Consider the following 22,140-nt stretch of genomic DNA (forward strand, 5'->3'; position numbering starts at 1 on the left):
TTCCCTCTCCCCAGCCACTTCATCCAGCTCCTCCCGGGGGATCCCAAGGCGTTCCCAGGCCAGCTGAGAGACATAGTCTCTCCAGTGCGTCCTGGGTCGTCCCCGGGGTCTCCTACCGGTGGGACATGCCCGGAACACCTCCCCAGGGAGGCGTCCAGGAGGCATCCTGATAAGATGCCCGAGCCACCTCATCTGGCTCCTCTCAACGTGGAGGAGTAGCGACTCTACTCCGAGTCTCTCCCGGATGACCGAGCTTCTCACCCTATCTCTAAGGGAGAGCCCGGACATCCTGCGGAGAAAACTCATTTCGGCCGCTTGTATCCGAGATCTCGTTCTTTCGGTCACGACCCATAGCTCGTGACCATAGGTGAGGGTAGGAGCGTAAATCGACCGGTAAATTGAGAGCTTTGCCTTTTGGCTCAGCTCTCTCTTCACCACAACGGACCGGTACAGGGTCCGCATTACTGCCGACGCTGCACCGATCCGCCTGTCGATCTCACGCTCCATCCTCCCCTCACTCGTGAACAAGACTCCAAGATACTTGAACTCCTCCACTTGGGGCAGGATCTCATCCCCGATCCGGAGAGGGCATTCCACCCTTTTCCGATCGAGGACCATGGACTCGGATTTGGAGGTGCTGACCCTCATCCCGACCGCTTCACACTCGGCTGCGAATCGTTCCAGCGAGAGCTGGAGATCACGGCCTGAAGAAGCCAACAGCACCACGTCATCTGCAAAAAGCAGAGACGCGATGCTGAGGTCCCCAAACCGGACCCCCTCAACGCCTCGGCTGCGCCTAGAAATTCTGTCCATAAAAATTATGAACAGAATCGGTGACAAAGGGCAGCCTTGGCGGAGTCCAACCCTCACTGGGAACGAATCCGTCTTACTGCCGGAAATGCGGACCAGACTCTGGCATCGGTGGTACAGGGACCGAACCGCCCTTATCAGTTGGCTCGGCACCCCGTACTCCCGAAGCACCCTCCACAGAACCTCCCGAGGGACACGGTCGAACGCCTTCTCCAAGTCCACAAAACACATGTGGACTGGTTGGGCGAACTCCCATGCACCCTCGAGGATCCTGCCGAGGGTGTAGAGCTGGTCCACTGTTCCACGGCCAGGACGAAAGCCACACTGCTCCTCCTGAATCCGAGGTTCGACCTCCCGACGGACCCTCCTCTCCAGCACCCCTGAATAGACCTTACCAGGGAGGCTGAGGAGTGTGATTCCCCTGTAATTGGAACACACCCTCCGGTCCCCCTTCTTAAAGAGGGGAACCACCACCCCAGTCTGCCAATCCAGAGGCACTGTCCCCGATGTCCACGCAACGTTGTAGAGGCGTGTCAGCCATGACAGCCCCACAACATCCAGAGCCTTCAAGAACTCCGGGCGGATCTCATCCACCCCCGGGGCCTTGCCACCGAGGAGTTTTTTGACTACCTCAGTGACTTCGGCCCCAGAGATTGGAGAATCCGCCTCAGAGTCTCTAGGCCCTGCTTCCTCAATGGAAGGCGTGTAGGTGGAATTGAGGAGGTCTTCGAAGTATTCTCCCCACCGACTCACGACGTCCCGAGTCGAGGTCAGCAGCACGCCATCCCCACTGTAAACAGTGTTGACGTTGCACTGCTTCCCCCTCCTGAGACGCCGGATGGTGAACCAGAATTTCCTCGAAGCCGTCCGAAAGTCATTCTCCATGGCCTCACCGAACTCCTCCCACGCCCGGGTTTTTGCCTCAGCAACCGCCGAAGCCGCGTTCCGCTTGGCCATCCGGTACCTGTCAGCTGCCTCCGGAGTCCCGCAGGCCAAAACGGCCCGATAGGACTCCTTCTTCAGCTTGGCGGCATCCCTTACCGCCGGTGTCCACCAGCGGGTTCGGGGATTGCCGCCACGACAGGCACCAACGACCTTACGGCCACAGCTCCGGTCGGCCGCCTCAACAATGGAGGCGCGGAACATGGTCCACTCAGACTCAATGTCCCCCGCCTCCCCCGGGACGTGGGAAAAGCTCTGCCGGAGGTGGGAGTTGAAGCTCTTCCTGACAGGAGATTCTGCCAGACGTTCCCAGCAGACCCTCACAGAGCGTTTGGGTCTGCCAGGTCGGACCGGCATCTTCCCCCACCATCGGAGCCAACCCACCACCAGGTGGTGATCAGTTGACAGCTCCGCCCCTCTCTTCACCCGAGTGTCCAAAACATGCGGCCGCAAATCCGATGACACGACTACAAAGTCGATCATCGAACTGCGGCCTAGGGTGTCCTGGTGCCAAGTGCACACATGGACACCCTTATGTTTGAACATGGTGTTCATTATTGAAAATCCGTGTCGAGCACAGAAGTCCAACAATAGAACACCGCTCGGGTTCAGATCAGGGGGGCCGTTCCTCCCAATCACGCCCTTCCAGGTCTCACTGTCATTGCCCACGTGGGCATTGAAGTCACCCAGTAGAATGATGGAGTCCCCAGAAGGAGCGCTCTCCAGCACTTCCTCCAGGGACCCCAAGAAGGGTGGGTACTCTGAGCTGCTGTTTGGTGCATAGACACAAACAACAGTCAGGACCCGTCCCCCCACCCGAAGGCGGAGGGAGGCTACCCTCTCGTTCACCGGGGTGAACCCCAATGTGCAGGCGCCCAGCCGGGGGGCAATAAGTATACCCACACCTGCTCGACGCCTCTCACCGTGGGAAACTCCAGAGTGGAAGAGAGTCCAGCCCCTCTCGAGAGGGCTTGTACCGGAACCCAAACTGTGTGTGGAGGCTAGTCCGACTATATCTAGTCGGAATCTTTCTGCCTCGCACACCAGCTCGGGCTCCTTTCCAGCCAGAGAGGTGACATTCCATGTCCCAAGAGCCAGCTTCTGCAGCCGGGGATCAGACCGCCAAGGTCCCTGCCTTTGGCTGCCGCCCAGCTCACATTGCACCCGACCCCTTCGGCCCCTCCCACAGGTGGTGAGCCCATGGGAAGGGGGACCCACGTTTCCATTTCGGGCTATGCCCGGCCGGGCCCCATGGGCGAAGACCCGGCCACCAGACGCTCGCCTTCGAGCCCCGCCTCCAGGCCTGGCTCCAGAGGGGGGCCCCGGTGACCCGCGTCCGGGCGAGGGAAAACAAAGTCCATTTATGGTTTTCATCATAAGGGGCTTGGGTGAGCCGTGCTTTGTCTGACCCCTCACCTAGGACCCGTTTGCCATGGGTGACCCTACCAGGGGCATGAAGCCCCCGACAACATGGCTCCTAGGATCATAGGGGCACGCAAACCCCCTCCACCACGATAAGGTGACGACTCGCGGAGGGGTATATATATATATATGTGTGTATATATATATATATATATATGTGTGTATATATATATGTGTATATATATATATATATATATATATGTGTATATATATTTTATTTCTCTTTAGCCACCACAGAGTACCTTGACTGGGTTAGGGACCCATTCAGCTCAGCATCAGCTGTTGGAAAGGACATGACTTTACAGGAGCAGGAGGAACTAACTGAACTTAAACAAGATAGTGGTCTCAAGCCATTTTCTATATACTGCTTGTCCCCACGGGGGTCGTGGGCGTGTTGGAGCCTATCCCAGCAGTCATCGGGCAGTAGGCGGGGGGACACCCTGAACCGATTGCCAGCCGGTCGCAGGGCGCACAGAGACGAACAAACAGTTGCCTAGGAGCAATTTGGAATGCTCAATTGGCCTACCAAGCATGTTTTTGGGATGTCGGAGGAAACCGGAGTGCCTGGAGAAAACCCACGCGGGCACAGGGAGAGCATGCAAACTCCACACAGAGAGGGTCGGAGGTGGAATCGAAGGCGAACGTGCTAATCAGTGCGCCACCGAGCCGCCGAGGTCCAAATCCTCCTTGTCTATTTTCGTCCTTTTTTGGTGGACCAACTGCCTTGATCAACAGTAATATTAGAACAGTAGCTCTCTCTGGTGTTAAGATTGGAAAGTGCAATGCACTCAGGCAAGAGTTGAAATGCGGGCCATATTCTATTCTATTCAAGATTCAAGAGATTCAAGAGTTTTTTATTCGCCATGTTTGAGCGTGCCAAACAAGGAATTTGACTTCGGTAAATCACAGCCTCTGTTCAACATTTAGGTGACTAACAACAACACTCAGCACATGTGAAGAACGAAAGATATTCTCAAACATCCCCAGATCTTAAACTCCCAAGAGGGCAAGGAAAAACTCAAAACTCCAGCTATGGGAAATGAGAAACCTTGAGAAAAGACCACAGATGGGAGGGTCCCTCTTCTAGGATGACCAGGCTGCAATGGATGCAGAGAGGACACATAGTACAAACAGCGTAAACAAAAAAGGTGTGGAAAGCAGGATGTTATTGCACAGTAATGACTCTGAGACTCTAAGAGTGGTGTGAGTTCATCAGAGCGGCAGCCTGGGGGAAGAAGCTGTCTCTGTGTCTGCTGGTTTTAGTGTACAGAGCTCTATAACGGCGTCCGGAGGGGAGTAGTTCAAACAGGCTGCAACCTGGGTGCGAAGGGTCTGTTGAGATGTTACTTGCACGTTTCCTGGTCCTGGTCAGGTACAAGTCTTGAATAGATGGGAGGTTGATTCCAATTATCTTTTCTGCAGTCCTTATTGTCCGTTGCAGTCTGTGCTTGTCTTGTTTGGAGGCCGATCCAAACCAGACAGTGATGGAGGTGCAGAGGACAGACTGGATGATGGCAGTGTAGAAGGTCTTCAGCAGCTCCCACGGCAGGTTGAACTTCTTGAGCTGTCTCAGGAAGTACAGCCTCTGCTGGGCCTTCTTCCGGACAGAGTCTATGTGGCCGGTCCATTTCAGGTCCCGAGAGATTGTGGTTCCCAGGAACTTGAAGGTGTCTGATGAGAGAATAGTATTACTGCGGATAGTGAGGGGTGAAAGTGGTGAAGGGCTGAAGTCCACTGTCATCTCCACGGTCTTGAGCGGGTTCAGGTCCAGGTGGTTTTGGCTGCACCAGTGGACCAGCCGCTCCACCTCCTGTCTGTACGCAGTCTCATCACCGTTCTGGATCAGTCCGAGGAGAGTGGTGTCGTCTGCATACTTCAAGAGCTTCACGGAAGAGTCACTTGCGGAGAAATCATTGGTGTAGAGGGAGAAGAGCAGTGGGGAGAGGACGCACCCCTGAGGGGCTCCAGTGTTGGTGGTCAGGGTGTCAGATGTGATGCTCCCCAGCCTCACACGCTGTCTCCTGTTTGTCAGGAAGCTGGTGATCCACTGACAGGTGGAGGCAGGCACCGCGAGCTGGATGAGCTTCTGTTGGAGGATGTCAGGAGCGATGGTGTTGAACGCCGAGCTGAAGTCCACAAACAGGATCCTGGCGTACTTTCCTGGGGTGTCCAGGTGTTGCAGGATGAGAAAGTCACAACTTGCAGCTTTCTGCTTGAAGATGGATGGAGATGAGGTGACACTCGACTCTAAACACGCCTACTACTACCAAGTGCAAATGTAAATGGGTGTTTTACAGAGAGCATGGTGCCATTTTGTCATTTGGAGTCTGAAAGGAATGATTGTGAAACAAATTTTGTTCAACCAAGGTGTTTTTGATGCAATCGTGCCTGATCTGAAGACTTTCACTTAAACTATCTTTGCCCGGAATATGTTGAAATGAGTCTTCCTAGAAGTCTGAAAATTTTGACTTTGAAGTAAAAGTAAAATCTTGTCTATTGGAAACTCAATAAACAAGCTTTTGAATTTCAACTGTTGTATCAGGTTTTTTTTTCCAATGTGGTGAATATTTTGTGAATGAGCAATCGTTGCAGGGTTTAAATGTTCAAGTTCAAGTTTATTTAAAAGTAATTATGTAACAAGTGGTTCTTGAAAATTAACCAAGCAGCCAGCAACAAAAAACATTTGTGAAAAAAGTGGCTGCAGAGACAGGGGAATTATTTTACCGAGCAATCTAAATTTTTTGATTCTCTCGATGCATCTTTCTACGTGTATTCTTACTCTTGCAATCTGTTTTGTGTAAATTTCTTCCTCTGCTGTAAGCTTTTTTCTCCCATTCAAAAAGGGTGGAATGTTCAGGTGAACCCCCTTTTCTGCCAGAATTTCCCTGATTGTGAAACCCCGATCAGCAAGAATAAGATCCCGCGCTTCGAGATAATCAAGAAAACCACTTTGCTTAACAATTTCAACATCAGAAATCGAACCTTCATAGGCATCAGACACAAACATAACTGATCCAGTGGGAGAAATGCCAATCAACACTTTGTATGTCGCATGACATTTGTATGAGGAATAAAGATTACCCTGTTGCTCAAAATTAGAGGCTTGTTGTACAAAGAATTCAGTACAGTCAATGATAGTTCTTATACCTTTGAATTTCCTAAAAGATGAAGGAAGGTGTCTGGCTACTTTCTCTCGAGTAGCGAACAATGGTTTCTTCAATGTGGAAAACTGAAGATACAAAATCTGAATCCAGGTAGTGACTAATTTTGAGACTAAACTCACAGAAATCCCAAATCTATATGCCAAATCAGTATGAAGTTAGCCAGTTCTAAGTCTGATTAAGGTAAGAAATAGTTCATTGATGGGAGAAAGTCTTCTTTTCACGTCAGCATTTGTGATATACCAGCTATCTCTAGAGGGTCCAAGAAAATTCCAAAGAGCCATGAACTGAAGCCAGGTCAAACCAGTGTAGAATTTTAATTTTTTTCTTCTCATGCTTGAAATCATCGACAGACACGCGTTTCCTCAGTGTAGCTACTTTTTACATTTTTAACTTTGACAGTTCAGTTTTCAGAATCTTATTTTCCAGTTTCAACCTGACATTTTCAATTTTTAACTTTGACAGTTCAGTTTTCAGAATCCTATTTTCCAGTTTCAACCTGACCAGTTTATCAGATGTGACAGTTTGAGACTTCTTTTCCACCATAATGCTGCTGTGCTGATTTTGCAGGACTTGGGGGACTGTGAGACCTGAAAAATACATGAAACAACAACAAAAAAAAACCCCACAACTATTTTTACCCTTCCGGCAAAAGATACACATTTTTGGGGTAAGAATGCATGATTACCGTATTTTCCGGACTATAAGTCGCTCCGGAGTATAAGTCGCACCAGCCATAAAATGCCCCAAAAAGTGAAAAAAAACATATATAAGTCGCTCCGGAGTATAAGTCGCATTTTGGGGGGCAATTTATTCGACAAAATCCCACACCAAAAACAGTCATGAACGAGCAACAACAGGCTAAACGATAGCAACAACAGGCAAAACGATAGGGATGCTAACGTGACAAACACAAACAAAGAGCTGAGAACGGGCCTGATGTAACATATAGAGGGATTAAGGACAACTATTACATGAATAACATGTTTATAAAACCATCGGTGTCACTCCAATTCATCAAATCCATCGATCATTCGATACGATAGCAACAGGCTAAACGATAGGTATGCTAACGTGACAAACACAAATGAGGAGCTGAGAACGGGCCTGACGTAACATATAGAGTGATTTAGGACAACCATTACACAAATAACATGTTTATAAAACCATCGGTGTCCCTCCAATTCATTAAATCCATCGATCGTTCTTTGTCAACAATGGCTGCGCGCGGCTGAGGGCGCTTGCACTTCAAAATATTCCACAGGCTCATATAACGATAGATAAACTATATTTCAAATAACTATAATATAAGCAATTATATTATCAAACCATCCGTGCACTTTAAATCCATTAAATCAATCGATCAAATTCCTCGTCCTTTGTCAACATCGCCGCGCGTGCGCCCTGACGTCAGCCTCGTCTTTATTCCACAGATCTACTATGTAACTATATTGTAGCGTTAACAAAGTACAAGGATAGACGTGGGTTTGGTAAACGGCTCTTTATTCCACAAAACAAACTTCCAAGCGTGTGGCGGCGTGGACTTCCAGAGACGATAGCTCCATGGCAGAGGACCGGGCGTGCGTAATGGCCATGTCCGAGCCCCATGCACCGTTCGCGGACAGCCACTCGACCGAGCGCCGGCCCCTGACTCAGTAGAGTAGGACCGGGCGTGCGTAAAAGCCATAATAGTTTTTCAAACCTTCTATGTCACTCCAAATCCTTAATTCCTTTAAACTCTTTGTCCTCCGTGTCACTTAGAAATGATCACCGCTAATGACGCCGGTCGTCCTTACGTGGGTCGCGCCGCGCGGTGCCCATGACGTCACTTGAAATAGTAATCCATTGGTACATCACGGTTCTCCAAACTTTCTTTCTGCTGCTCGATTACTGTTTTCAGCGGCATATTTTACAACTTGAAGTTTGTAACTTGCAAAATATGACTTTCTTTTTGGTGCCATTTTTCTTAAGCCCACCCAGTTGATGAGTCACGGCCAACGGTGAAATTTAAAGCGCCCTCATCCAGTTTCGTCTGAAAATATATATTTTTTTAGATGTAGTTTTTTGTTTTGTTTATTTGGTTGTTTTATCAAAGACAAACTCTGCTTTATTGTCGATTTTTTTTTCATATACCAAGACACACAAAGAAATTGAAATTACGTTCCCACTATCCCTCGGTGAGATAGTACACATATGCATACAAGCAACACAAAAAACCCCAAGAAGGCATAAACAATGAATAAATAAGAGTGTTGAATAAATGATAAATAAACAAATAATAATAAATAATAATAATAAATATAAGAGGAGCAAACAGACAGTGGACTTGGATATGGTGCTTTAAAGTGTTAATTGCTTTATTTGATGTTTTCTCTATTTTTTATGTTTTGAATATGTTCAAGATAAAGATATAAAAGCATGCTAAGTGATCAACTATACTAAAAATAACATGGGAAGTGGTCAACTATACTTTTAAGTGATGTCTTAATGATCAAGTAAAAATTTGTGAAAAAAAAACATATATAAGTCGCTCCTGAGTATAAGTCGCCCCCCCACCCAAAGTATGAAAAAAAACGCGACTTATAGTCCGGAAATTACGGTACATGTCAACCAACCTGACATTGATGAAAGATCCAGAAGGGCTGTTGCAACATCCTGCATCTCTGCGGTTGTGTCAGCATTAGTTTGAAGGCCAGCTGTGTCTTCACCTGTCGTTTGGCTGCTGGAGCTGCATGGGGTCATCCTTCTCCTCTTTTTCATTGATGCATCAGGGGTGTCTACATTTCTTTGGGTTGATGCTTTCCTTTTGCGTGCCATTCACATTATCTATAAGCAAAACATTGGAAGACAATGATACATTCTAAAATAAAACTCATGTAACAAATAACTACAGTAAAAGAAAATAACACTGTAAGATGAAGCTACTTGAGATGTACAATTTCTTCAAAACGTGAACAGAGAAGTGTTTAATTTCATTGTAGTAGCAGTGGCTTCCATGGGTAAGATGAATCTATTTGATATCCACAATTTCTTCTAAAAGGAAACAGTTAAGTGTTTAATTTCATTGAGGTAGCAGTGCCTTTCATGGGTAAACACGTGTTATAGTTAGCAATAGCATGCTTTGTACTGAGAAAGCAAACGATAAACTTACCTCCACAGATGTTGCAGTCGTTGGATCGGGATTTTCAGATGTTGGCCCATTTCCACCAACAAAATGCAGAGAGCATATGTCAGGTTTATTTTACTGAGGTGTACTATAAAGTAAAGAGAAAAGACTCAGCAAACAGAAATCACAATGAGACAAGAATATTAATTCAAATGTTCGCGCGAAGTGCAGTACAGATAGCTTACAACAATCTGACTACACTAAATATCTGTATGCACTTACGCTTTTTATTTGGATTTGTCCTACTCACAATGTGAGACAAAAGCCCCTAAGGGAGAGGGGAAAAGGCATGTGGGCTTTGTCTCGTAAGCAAAAATAAACACAAGGTGTTGCATACTTATATGGCAATGTCTGCAAAACAATTTAAGCAATCAGCATCTCCCTTTGTCTCTATGATAGAAACAGGAAACTTGACGTTTTCTTGCCGCTCCATCTGAGAGTGTAAAACTGTGGTCAGGCATGTTGTTTCTACGAATTGTCTCAGTAGACGTTCTCTTATTGCAGAGTTGCAAGCTGGTAGCTGCGTCCTGCCTGAGCCAGCCGTCACCTCTCTCGTGACCCAGCTGTAACCTTTCTTTTCTGTAGCACAACATAAAAAAGAGCAAAGCCAAACAGCAAGCATATATTGCAGTAATATTGCAGTAAGCATTGATTAGAGAATGCATGATAACATATATATATATACATTTTTCTAACAGCATATTTATGTGTCTTTAGTGACATTAAATCCCTGCCGTTTACAAGCTTCTACCCAGCGAAAGCATTTCTCTTGGTTCTTCCGTGGCTTTGGGAAAGATGAAGAAAACTCCCCTCATATGGTCCCGGTCAGCATAACGCGAGTCGCTCAGGCAGACACCAAAGCAGCAGTGTTTTGTTGCAACCATGATAGGTCCGTTAATGTTATTTCCAGGGCTGTGGACTCGGACTCGGGGACTCGGACTCGGTGCTGATTTTGACCGAGTCCACCGAGTCCGACAATAAAAAAATACATTCAATTTTATTTTCATCATGCTGCTGAGAATGCGCGTAGGAATACTGTCCACAGCCCTGCTTATGATCAATGCGGCCACGTTGAGTTGCACTTAGGCTAATGTTTACATTATGTACCAATGTCAAGGACGATTATGTCACCCAGCTTATATCATTGATGTGTTTCGATAGTTGTGGGGTCGTCACAAATTTGTGTTTAGATAAATGTCTGATCTATAATGGTGTAATTAATGATTAAAAAATATTATCTTACATGTCCTGCGTTTCAGAATGGTTATTTAATGGGCGAGAGTGTGTGTTTTCAAGCGTTTTGCCTCATGCCAATGGCACTCAGGGCTAAGGGTGGGCTTCAATGACTATTTTTGTAAAGCAACGCATTTAATACCATGTCAAATAATAGAGTGTAGGTTATGTCCCAATGTATCCACTACTATCAGTTAAATTGTCAACCGTACATTTATGACTACGCCATGAGTGATCTACGTTATGAACTAGCACAACTCCGGTAGGGCAGGGAAAATGTTATCAATCCGACGTCCGATTGGAACGTCGCCTCACTTTTACGTCCGCGCTCTCAGCAAGGGATCCTATATAAGCCGAACCAGCCAGTGTGAAAGCAGTTGCGTTCGTTCTGCATATATAATTAGCTATTTTGTCCCTCGGATAATCATGGCATCCAGAAAGAGTCATGTGTTAGCTGTGAATAAAGACATGAATTAACAGAAAAAATGGACAGCCGGACTCGGTGCAAAAATCCAACCGAGTCCACAGCCCTGGTTATTTCTGATAAAAAAAAAAAAAAAAAAAAAATCGCGAGTTGGTCCTTTGCGCTCCAGCTGTTCACTACCTGTGCGGCTCTTGTGTTTGTCTGAAAACGCTGCGCCGCGGCGCATGCGCAGTTCGCTGTTCTAAAAATGGTAACTTTGGGGTAATTGTGACAAGCCCTATTAAAGACTGTATAAATAAATTTGATTTGACTTGATGATTAATTGTATTAAAGAACAATAAAATATCAACACTGTGCTTTTCTGACCTAGTACATCAGTCATTTCTTCAGTTGGTTCAATAAGTAGTTTACGCTCTAATTGACTTTCATTTATTGTTTGGTGTTTTTCAAGGTAGTTTTTTAGATCAAGAGTCAGGGCATCAGAGAAATTGGTCTGTAATTTGTGAAATACTGTTTTTCTGATCTAGTCTATTAGTAATTTCTTCAGTTGCTTCAATACTAAGTACTCTTGAACCATATTGACTTTGAATTATTATTTGGTGCTTTTCAAGGTAGTTTCTTAAATCGTGAGCTGAGGCAACAGGTAAATTGGCATGTAATTTGTGAAACTGTGTTTACTGCCATTTTTATGCAGTGGAATTATGAATTTTCATTTTGTTTGGTAAACAACCAAAATGAATTCATAGTTATTTCAATAATCATTTTATTTCCTTGTAATTTCAATTGACATTTTGTGCACTGGCCCAAATACCGTTGCGTAAACCAGTGTAATCTCTCCCCACAAACATTAAATGGCATCTTGCTGTCTTTAACATTGTTAAGCTAACATTTTGTTTTCTTACAGAAGACAGATACAATGGCTTCACTCTCTCCTCGCAGACCGAGTCGCTGTGCCGGAGGGGCAGTAGTGCAAGCACAAGCTGCAACGTAAGGACTTGCACCACAATTTTGTGTATCCATAGTGCTGTGTATCAGATTTCTGTTCTATCTGTAATACTGCATTTATCATTGTATTATAGACATAAAACATCTTATGTAACAGTTAACACATACAGCTTTTGTAGTATTTTAGTAATAATGGATGGATGGAGGGCGGCACAGTGTCGCGCTGGTTAGCACGTCGATCTCACAGTTCGGAGGTGCAGGATTGGAGTTGCACTTTGCATGTTCTCCCTGTGCCTGCGTGGGTTTCCTCCTACATTCAGAAAAACATGCGTGGCAGGCTAATTGTCATAGCTGTGATTGTTAGCATGAATTGTTGTCCATCTGTATGTTCATCTGTATCTGCTAAAAGGCCATCAATTATCTTTGACAGAAACTGGACAAAAATGTCGTCAGTTTTTGTCACCTAAAACTAGTCTATAATAGCCACGGACAATTTTGACTAAAATGAGAATGAGATTAAAATGCTCAAAGTTTTAGTCTAAAACTGGATTTAAAAGAAAAGTATGAAAATGACTAAAATAAACATGACTAAAATCAATAAAAAATAAGACCGCTTGACATAAAGACTAGACTAAAACTAAGACAGTCAAAAACAACACTATCCATAAGAGACAAAAAAACATAAGGGCTAGTGCAGGAGCGTCAAACAAATTTTTATCGTGGGCCGCAGAGTAGTCATTGTTTCCTTCGGACAGCTATTATGACTCTCAGCGTCTTCTACATACAGTATAGGCTACACAACAAACTGATGAATAACTAGTTTTGGAATCAGAGACGAGTATCATCCATCCATCCATCCATCCATCCATCCATCCATCCATCCATCCATCCATCCATCCATCCATCCATCCATCCATCCATCCATCCATCCATTTTTTGTCCCTACGGGGGTCGCGGGCGTGCTGGAGCCTATCCCAGCCGTCATCAGGCAGTAGGCGGGGGACACTGACACTTGGTCGCCAGCCAATCGCAGGGCACACAGAGACGAACAACCATCCACACTCAAACTCAGTCCTACGTATAATTTGGAGTGCTCAATTAAGATTCAAGATTCAAGAGTTTTTATTCGCCATGTTTGAGCGTGCCAAACAAGGAATTTGACTTCGGTACATCACAGCTTTTAAATTCACATCATTTAGCACATTCAAACCACACTCGGAATTATTCTCGACATTCCCTAAATTGCCAAATTAAAAAATTTCACGTTTTCACGTTTAAAATTTCACGAAATTTTTTTCACCTCTAATTTCTACATTTTTCAACCGATTCAACCCATTCCAACTTTCACCTGTTCATCTTTTGCCTGCCTATTCCACAATTTCTCACCTACCAAAAATTCCAAATTTTCAAATTTGAAATTCAACCAAATTCTCCAAAATTTTGTTTTTCTACTCTAACTTCTTCGTTTTTCAACCGATTCAACCCATTCCAATTTTCAACTGTTCATCTTTTGCCTACCTATTCCACAACTTCTCACCTACCAAAATTTCCAAATTTTTGAATTTGAAATTCAACCAAATTCTCCAAAATTTAATTTTTATACTCTAATTCCTACGTTTTTCAACCGATTCAACCATTCCATCTTTCAACTGTTCATCTTTTGCCTACCTATTCCACATTTTCCTACTTACCTAAGATTCCAAATTTGAAATTCAAATTCAACCAAATTCTGCAAAATTTCGTTTTTCTACTCTAATTTCTACATTTTTTAACTGATTCAACCCATTCCAACTTTCAACTCTTCATCTTTTGCCTACTTATTCCACAACTTTCCACTTACCAAAATTTCCAAATTTGAAATTCAACCAAATTCTCCAAAATTTCGTTTTTCTACTCTAATTTCTACATTTTTCAACCGATTCAACCCATTCCAACTTTCCACTGTTCATCTTTTGCCTACCTATTCTACAACTTCCCACGTACCAAAAATTCCAAATTTGAAATTCAACCAAATTCTCCAAAACTTCATTTTTCTACTCTCCATTCTACATTTCTCGGCCGATTAAACCCATTCCAACTTTCAAGTATTCATCTTTTGCCTACCTATTCCACAACTTCCCTTTACAAAAAATTCAAAATTTTCAAATTTGAAATTCAACCAAATTATCAAAAAATTTGGTTTTCTACTCTCATTTCTACATTTCTCTACCGATTGAACCCATTCCAACTTTCAACTCTTCATCTTTTTCCTACCTATTCCCAAAATTCCCACTTACCATAAATTCCACATTTTCAGATTTGAAATTCCACCAAATTCTCCAAACTTCCGAAATTCCACCAAATTCTCTAAAAATTCTGTTTTCACCTCTTTTTTCTACATTTCTCAAGTAATTCAACTCGTTTCAACATCATTCGGCATCATTCCCCAAGAAGGTATTCAAAGTCTTCTCCTTCACACGCGATTTCTCCAGAAATTGCATTTTCTAGTTATTATTGTGTGAAGGCGATGGCCTTCACACGTTATTCTACACCATTCTCTATTATTATTATTGTGTGAAGGCGATGGCCTTCACACATATGTTATTCTACACCATTTTCAATTATTGTGTGAAGGCGATGGCCTTCACACATATGTTATTCTACACCATTCTCTATTATTATTGTGTGAAGGCGATGGCCTTCACACATATGTTATTCTACACCATTCTCTATTATTGTGTGAAGGCGATGGCCTTCACACACATGTTATTCTACACCATTCTCTATTATTATTATTATTAGTGTGAAGGCGAAGGCCTTCACACTATTGTTATTCTACTTTATTGTGTGAAGGCGAAGGCCTTCACACATTGTTATTCTACTTTATTATTATTATTGTGTGAAGGCGATGGCCTTCACACATATGTTATTCTACACCATTCTCTATTATTATTATTGTGTGAAGGCGATGGCCTTCACACATATGTTATTCTACACCATTCTCTATTATTATTGTGTGAAGGCGATGGCCTTCACACATATGTTATCCTACACCATTCTCTATTATTATTATTATTAGTGTGAAGGCTATTGTTACTCTACTTTATTGTGTGAAGGCGAACGCCTTCACACATTGTTATTCTACTTTATTATTATTATTGTGTGAAGGCGATGGCCTTCACACATATATTATTCTACACCATTCTCTATTATTGTGTGAAGGCGATGGCCTTCACACATATGTTATTGTGTGAAGGCGATGGCCTTCACACATATGTTATTCTACACCATCCTCTATTATTGTGTGAAGGCGATGGCCTTCACACATATGTTATTCTACACCATTCTCTATTATTATTATTGTGTGAAGGCGATGGCCTTCACACATATGTTATTCTACACCATTCTCTATTATTGTGTGAAGGCGATGGCCTTCACACATATGTTATTCTACACCATTCTCTATTATTATTGTGTGAAGGCGATGGCCTTCACACATATGTTATTCTGCACCATTCTCTATTATTATTATTATTATTGTGTGAAGGCGATGGCCTTCACACATATGTTATTCTACACCATTCTCTATTATTATTGTGTGAAGGCGATGGCCTTCACACATATGTTATTCTACACCATTCTCTATTATTATTATTATTGTGTGAAGGCGATGGCCTTCACACATATGTTATTCTACACCATTCTCTATTATTATTGTGTGAAGGCGATGGCCTTCACACATATGTTATTCTACACCATTCTCTATTATTGTGTGAAGGCGATGGCCTTCACACATATGTTATTCTACATCATTCTCTATTATTATTATTATTAGTGTGAAGGTGAAGACCTTCACACTATTGTTATTGCTGTCCTTTATTATTATTAGTGTGAAGGTGAAGACCTTCACACTATTGTTATTGCTGTCCTTTATTAGTGTGAAGGTGAAGACCTTCACACTATTGTTATTGCTGTCCTTTATTAGTGTGAAGGTGAAGACCTTCACACTATTGTTATTGCTGTCCTTTATTAGTGTGAAGGTGAAGACCTTCACACTATTGTTATTGCTGTCCTTTATTATTATTATTAGTGTGAAGGTGAACACCTTCACACTATTGTTATTGCTGTCCTTTATTAGTGTGAAGGTGAAGACCTTCACACTATTGTTATTGCTGTCCTTTATTATTATTATTATTATTAGTGTGAAGGTGAAGACCTTCACACTATTGTTATTGCTGTCCTTTATTATTAGTGTGAAGGTGAAGACCTTCACACTATTGTTATTGCTGTCCTTTATTATTAGTGTGAAGGTGAAGACCTTCACACTATTGTTATTGCTGTCCTTTATTATTATTATTAGTGTGAAGGTGAAGACCTTCACACTATTGTTATTGCTGTCCTTTATTAGTGTGAAGGTGAACACCTTCACACTATTGTTATTGCTGTCCTTTATTATTAGTGTGAAGGTGAAGACCTTCACACTATTGTTATTGCTGTCCTTTATTATTATTAGTGTGAAGGTGAAGACCTTCACACTATTGTTATTGCTGTCCTTTATTATTATTATTATTATTATTATTAGTGTGAAGGTGAAGACCTTCACACTATTGTTATTGCTGTCCTTTATTAGTGTGAAGGTGAAGACCTTCACACTATTGTTATTGCTGTCCTTTATTGTGTGAAGGCGAAGGTCTTCACACATTGTTATTCTACTTTATTATTAGTGTGAAGGTGAAGACCTTCACACTATTGTTATTGCTGTCCTTTATTATTATTATTATTAGTGTGAAGGTGAAGACCTTCACACTATTGTTATTGCTGTCCTTTATTATTAGTGTGAAGGTGAAGACCTTCACACTATTGTTATTGCTGTCCTTTATTAGTGTGAAGGTGAAGACCTTCACACTATTGTTATTGCTCTCCTTTATTATTATTAGTGTGAAGGTGAAGACCTTCACACTATTGTTATTGCTGTCCTTTATTAGTGTGAAGGTGAAGACCTTCACACTATTGTTATTGCTGTCCTTTATTATTATTAGTGTGAAGGTGAAGACCTTCACACTATTGTTATTGCTGTCCTTTATTATTATTAGTGTGAAGGTGAAGACCTTCACACTATTGCTATTGCTGTCCTTTATTGTGTGAAGGCGATGGCCTTCACACATATGTTATTCTACACCATTCTCTATTATTATTATTGTGTGAAGGCGATGGCCTTCACACATATGCTATTCTACACCATTCTCTATTATTATTATTGTGTGAAGGCGATGGCCTTCATACATATGTTATTCTACACCATTCTCTATTATTATTATTCTTCTATTTTATTCCCGCCACTTTTTTGTCCCGCTTCTTCTTCCACATAATTCATCCGATTCACTCCGTTCCACTTTTGACGTATTCTAAATATTCACGAGATGAGCGCTTCCATTTTTCTCGTTCCGAAAATTTTCCGATTTCGCAAAATTGGCGAATTTACGACAAATTTTTCCCCATTCATTCTCAATGGCAGATTCGACATTTCACATTTACGTCATTCCCCTTTTAAATTCACCTCATTCAGCACATTCAAACCACATTCGGAATGATTCTCGACATTCCCAAAATTCCCAAATTGAAAAATTTCACGTTTTCACGTTAAAAATTTCGACAAAATTTCACAAATTTCCGTTTTCACCTCTAATTTGTACAATTTTTGACCGATTCAACCCATTCCAACTTTCAACTGTTCATCTTTTTCCTACCTATTCCACACCTTCCCACTTACAAAAATTTCCAAATTTTTTATTTTGAAATTCACACCAAATTCTACAAAATTTCGTTTTTCTACTCTAATTTCTACATTTTTCAACCGATTCAACCCATTCCAACTTTATTCACTTTGATTACCTCATCCTTACCGTATTCACCCCCTTCACCCCCACTTCCACTATGCTTACACAATTCAACCCTTGACCCCCACTTCCAGTGTGGTGGCCATCTTGGATTGACCCTGAAGTGCTCCCAATGAACCTAGAATGAACCGGAAGTGCCCCAATTCGAACCGGAAGTGACCTTAGGTAAACAGGAAGTGACCTCAGGTAAACCGGAAGTGACCCCAAATCAAACCGGAATTGACCTTTTTAAACCGGAAGTGACCTTTTTAAACCGGAAGTGACCCCAAATGAACCGGAAGTGACCTCAGCTAGACCGGAAGTGCCTCTAATCAAACCGGAAGTGACCCAAATAGACCGGAAGTGACCTTTTTAAGCCGGAAGTGACCCCAAATAAACCAGAAGTGACCTCAGCTAGACCGGAAGTGCCTCTTATCAAACCGGAAGTGACTCAAATAGACCGGAAGTGACCCAAATCAAACCGGAAGTGACCCCAAATGAACCGGAAGAGACCTCAGGTAAACCGGAAGTGACCCCAAATAAACCGGAAGTGACCTCAGCTAGACCGGAAGTGCCTCTAATCAAACCGGAAGTGACCCAAATAGACCGGAAGTGACCCAAATCAAACCGGAAGTGACAATATTTCAACATTAAGTGCCCTAAATACCTACATTTGCGCTAACTTTCGCAAATTTTGCCCGATTAAACCCGTTTCAACATTTTTACCCCAAAAGTAAACCTCCTGAAGCCGTTTTTTTCCTTTTGTTCCAAATTTAAAAAAAATTTGGCGCAATTTTTTTTCTTTTAATTCCCATTCATTCTCTATTAGGATTCAAGATTTGCTCTAACTTCTACATTTTTTAACCGATTCAATTCGTTCCAACTTTCAACATCTTTTGCCTTCCTATTCCACAACTTCCCACTTACCAAAAATTCTCTACAATTTTGTTTTTCCACCTTAATTTCTACATTTTTCAACTTATTAAACCCATTCCACCTTTCAACTGTTCATCATTTTCCTACCTATTCCACAACGTCCCACTTACCCAAAATTCCAAATTTTCAATTTTTAAATTCACACCCAATTTTCCCAAATTTGCTTTTTCCCTTCTAATTTCTACATTTTTCAACCGATTCAACTCTTTTCAACATCATTCTGCAGCATTCCCCAAGTATTTATTCAACCTCTTCACCTTCACACGCAATTTCTTCAGGAATTGCAAATTCTAGTTATTATTATTATTAAACAACTTATTCCGCCCACTTTTTTGGCCCCTAACTAGTCCTACATGTTTCAACCGATTCACCCCGTTCAAACTTTCACACATTCCAAAAATTCATGGCATGCTTGCTACCATTTTTTTTGTTGATAACATTTACCGTTTTTGTGTAATTAGCAAATTTGTGACTTTTAAATCCCCATTCATTCTTAATTTCAACACGAGCCATTTTCCCGCGCGGGTTCGAATTTTACAGTGGGCGGAATTTATTTTCGAAAAAAATAGAATAACATTGTGTGAAGGTCTTCGCCTTCACACGCAATTTCTCCAGGAATTGCAGATTGCTAGTTATTATTATTATTAAACAACTTATTCCGCCCGCTAATTTCCGGACTATATGTCGCGTTTTTTTTCATAGTTTGGGTGGGTGGGCGACTTATACTCAGGAGCGACTTATATATGTTTTTTTTTCACAAATTTTTACTTGATCATTAAGACATCACTTAAAAGTATAGTTGACCACTTCCCATGTTATTTTTAGTATAGTTGTTCACTTAACATGCTTTTATATCTTTATCTTGAACATATTCAAAACAGAAAAAATAGAGAAAACATCAAACAAAGCAATTAACACTTTAAAGCACCATATCCAAGTCCACTGTCTGTTTGCTCCTCTTATATTTATTATTATTATTTATTATTTGTTTATTTATCATTTATTCAACATTCTTATTTATTCATTGTTTATGCCTTCTTGGTTTTTTTTGTGTTTCTTGTATGCATATGTGTCACCGAGGGATAGTGGGAACGTAATTTCAATCTCTTTTTGTGTCTTGGTATATGAAAAAAAAATCGACAATAAAGCAGACTCTGTCTTTGATAAAACAACCAAATAAACAAAACAAAAAACTACATCTGAAAAAAAATATATTTTCAGACGAAACTGGATGAGGGCGCTTTAAATTTCACCGTTGGTCGTGACTCATCAACTGGGTGGGCATAAGAAAAATGGCACCAAAAAGAAAGTCATATTTTGCAAGTTACAAACTTCAAGTAGTAAAATATGCAGCTGAAAACAGTAATCGAGCAGCAGAAAGAAAGTTTGGAGAACCGTGATGTACCAATGGATTACTATTTCAAGTGACGTCAGTGGCACCGCGCGGCTCGACCCACGTAAGGACTACCGGCATCATTAGCGGTGATCATTTCTAAGTAACATGGAGGACAAAGAGTTTAAAGGAATTAAGGATTTGGAGTGACATAGAAGGTTTGAAAAACTATTATGGGTTTTACGCACGCCGGTCCTACTCTACTGAGTCGGGGGCCGGCGCTCGGCCGAGTGGCTGTCCGCGAACGGTGCATGGGGCTCGGACATGGCCATTACGCACGCCCGGTCCTCTGCCATGGAGCTCTCGTGTCTGGAAGTCCACGGCGCCACGTGCTTGGAAGTTTGTTTTGTGGAAAAAAGAGCCGTTTACCAAACCCACGTCTATCCTTGTACTTTGTTAACGCTACAATATAGTTATATACTAGATCTGTGGAATAAAGACGAGGCTGACGTCAGGGCGCACGCGCGGCGATGTTGACAAAGGACGAGGAATTTGATCGATGGATTTAATGGATTTAAAGTGCACGGATGGTTTGATAATATTATTGCTTATATTATAGTTATTTGAAATATAGTTTATCTATCGTTATATGAGCCTGTGGAATATTTTGAAGTGCAAGCGCCCTCAGCCGCGCGCAGCCATTGTTGACAAAGAACGATCGATGGATTTAATGAATTGGAGTGACACTGATGGTTTTATAAACATGTTATTTATGTAATGGTTGTCCTAAATCACTCTATATGTTACGTTAGGCCCGTTCTCAGCTCCTCATTTGTGTTTGTCACGTTAGCATACCTATCGTTTAGCCTGTTAATATCGTATCGAATGATCGATGGATTTAATGAATTGGAGTGACACCGACGGTTTTATAAACGTGTTATTCATGTAATAGTTGTCCTTAATCACTCTATATGTTACATCAGGCCCGTTCTCAGCTCTTTGTTTGTGTTTGTCACATTAGCATACCTATCGTTTAGCCTGTTGTTGCTATCGTTTAGCCTGTTGTTGCTCGTTCATGACTGTTTTTGGTGTGGGATTTTGTCGAATAAATTGCCCCCCAAAATGCGACTTATACTCCGGAGCAACTTATATATGTTTTTTTTCACTTTTTGGGGCAATTTATGGCTGGTGCAACTTATACTCCGAAGCGACTTATAGTCCGGAAAATACGGTATGTATTTTATGTTGCCTTCACAGAAATGTAATGCACCCCCATACCATCACAGATGTTGGATTTTTGAACTTTGCGTTGATAACAGTCCGGATGGTCCGCTTCCTCTTTGGTCCGGAGGACACAACGTCCAGTGTTTCCAAAAACAATTTGTAAAGTGGACTCATCAGACCACAAAACACTTTTTCATTGTGCATCAGTCCATTTTACCTGAGCTTGGGCCCAGAGAACCCGGCGGCGTTTCTGGATGTTGTTCATAAACGGCTTTTGCTTTGCATGGTAGCGTTTTAACCCGCACTTACTGATGTAGTGACGAACTGCATTTACTGACAGTGTTTCTCTGAAGTTTTCCTGTGGCCATTTGGTGATATCCTTGACACACTCATGTCGGTTTTTAAGGCAGTGCCGTCTGAGGGATCGAAGGTCACGGTCATTCAGTCTTGGTTTCCGGCCGTGGCGGTTATGTGCAGTGATTTCACCAGATTCACTGAACGTTTTGATGATATTATGGACCGTAGATGTTGAAAACCCTAAATTCCTCTCAATTTTGCTTTGAGAAATGTTGTTCTTAAACTGTTCAACTATTTTCTCACGCAGTTGTGGACTAAGTGGTGAACCTCGCCCCATCCTTGCTTGTGAATGACTGAGCATGTTTGGGGAGGCTCCTTTTATACCCAATCAT

General features: G+C 42.4%; 1 protein-coding gene and 1 pseudogene across 18 annotated transcripts in view; one reads left to right on the top strand and one right to left on the bottom strand.

The window, feature by feature from the left end:
* bcas3 (BCAS3 microtubule associated cell migration factor) overlaps positions 1-22,140 on the top strand; it is a 322,912-nt gene that overhangs the window by 2,507 nt on the left and 298,265 nt on the right. For 15 of the 17 annotated variants that reach the window (XR_015859651.1, XR_015859656.1, XR_015859654.1 and 12 more), the window contains exon 2: positions 12,063-12,145. The exons of the other annotated variants lie outside the window; for them this stretch is intronic. Coding sequence is in view for 9 of the 15 variants with exons in the window: in XM_088381955.1 (XP_088238081.1) it covers positions 12,075-12,145 (71 nt within the window). In the remaining 6 variants the exon portion in view is untranslated. The remainder of the gene's footprint in view (positions 1-12,062; positions 12,146-22,140) is intronic. 17 annotated transcript variants of the gene reach the window in all.
* Positions 5,804-11,359, bottom strand: LOC148394776 (uncharacterized; annotated as a pseudogene). The gene is made up of 4 exons (XR_015859520.1): positions 9,724-11,359; positions 9,487-9,589; positions 8,951-9,161; positions 5,804-6,925 (listed from the first exon to the last, which is right to left on the bottom strand). The product of XR_015859520.1 is annotated as an uncharacterized LOC148394776 (transcript).

This window comes from Syngnathus floridae, chromosome 7 (assembly GCF_059516105.1).
Source record: "Syngnathus floridae isolate MCC-2025c chromosome 7, RoL_Sflo_1.0, whole genome shotgun sequence".
Classification (NCBI taxonomy): domain Eukaryota; kingdom Metazoa; phylum Chordata; class Actinopteri; order Syngnathiformes; family Syngnathidae; genus Syngnathus; species Syngnathus floridae.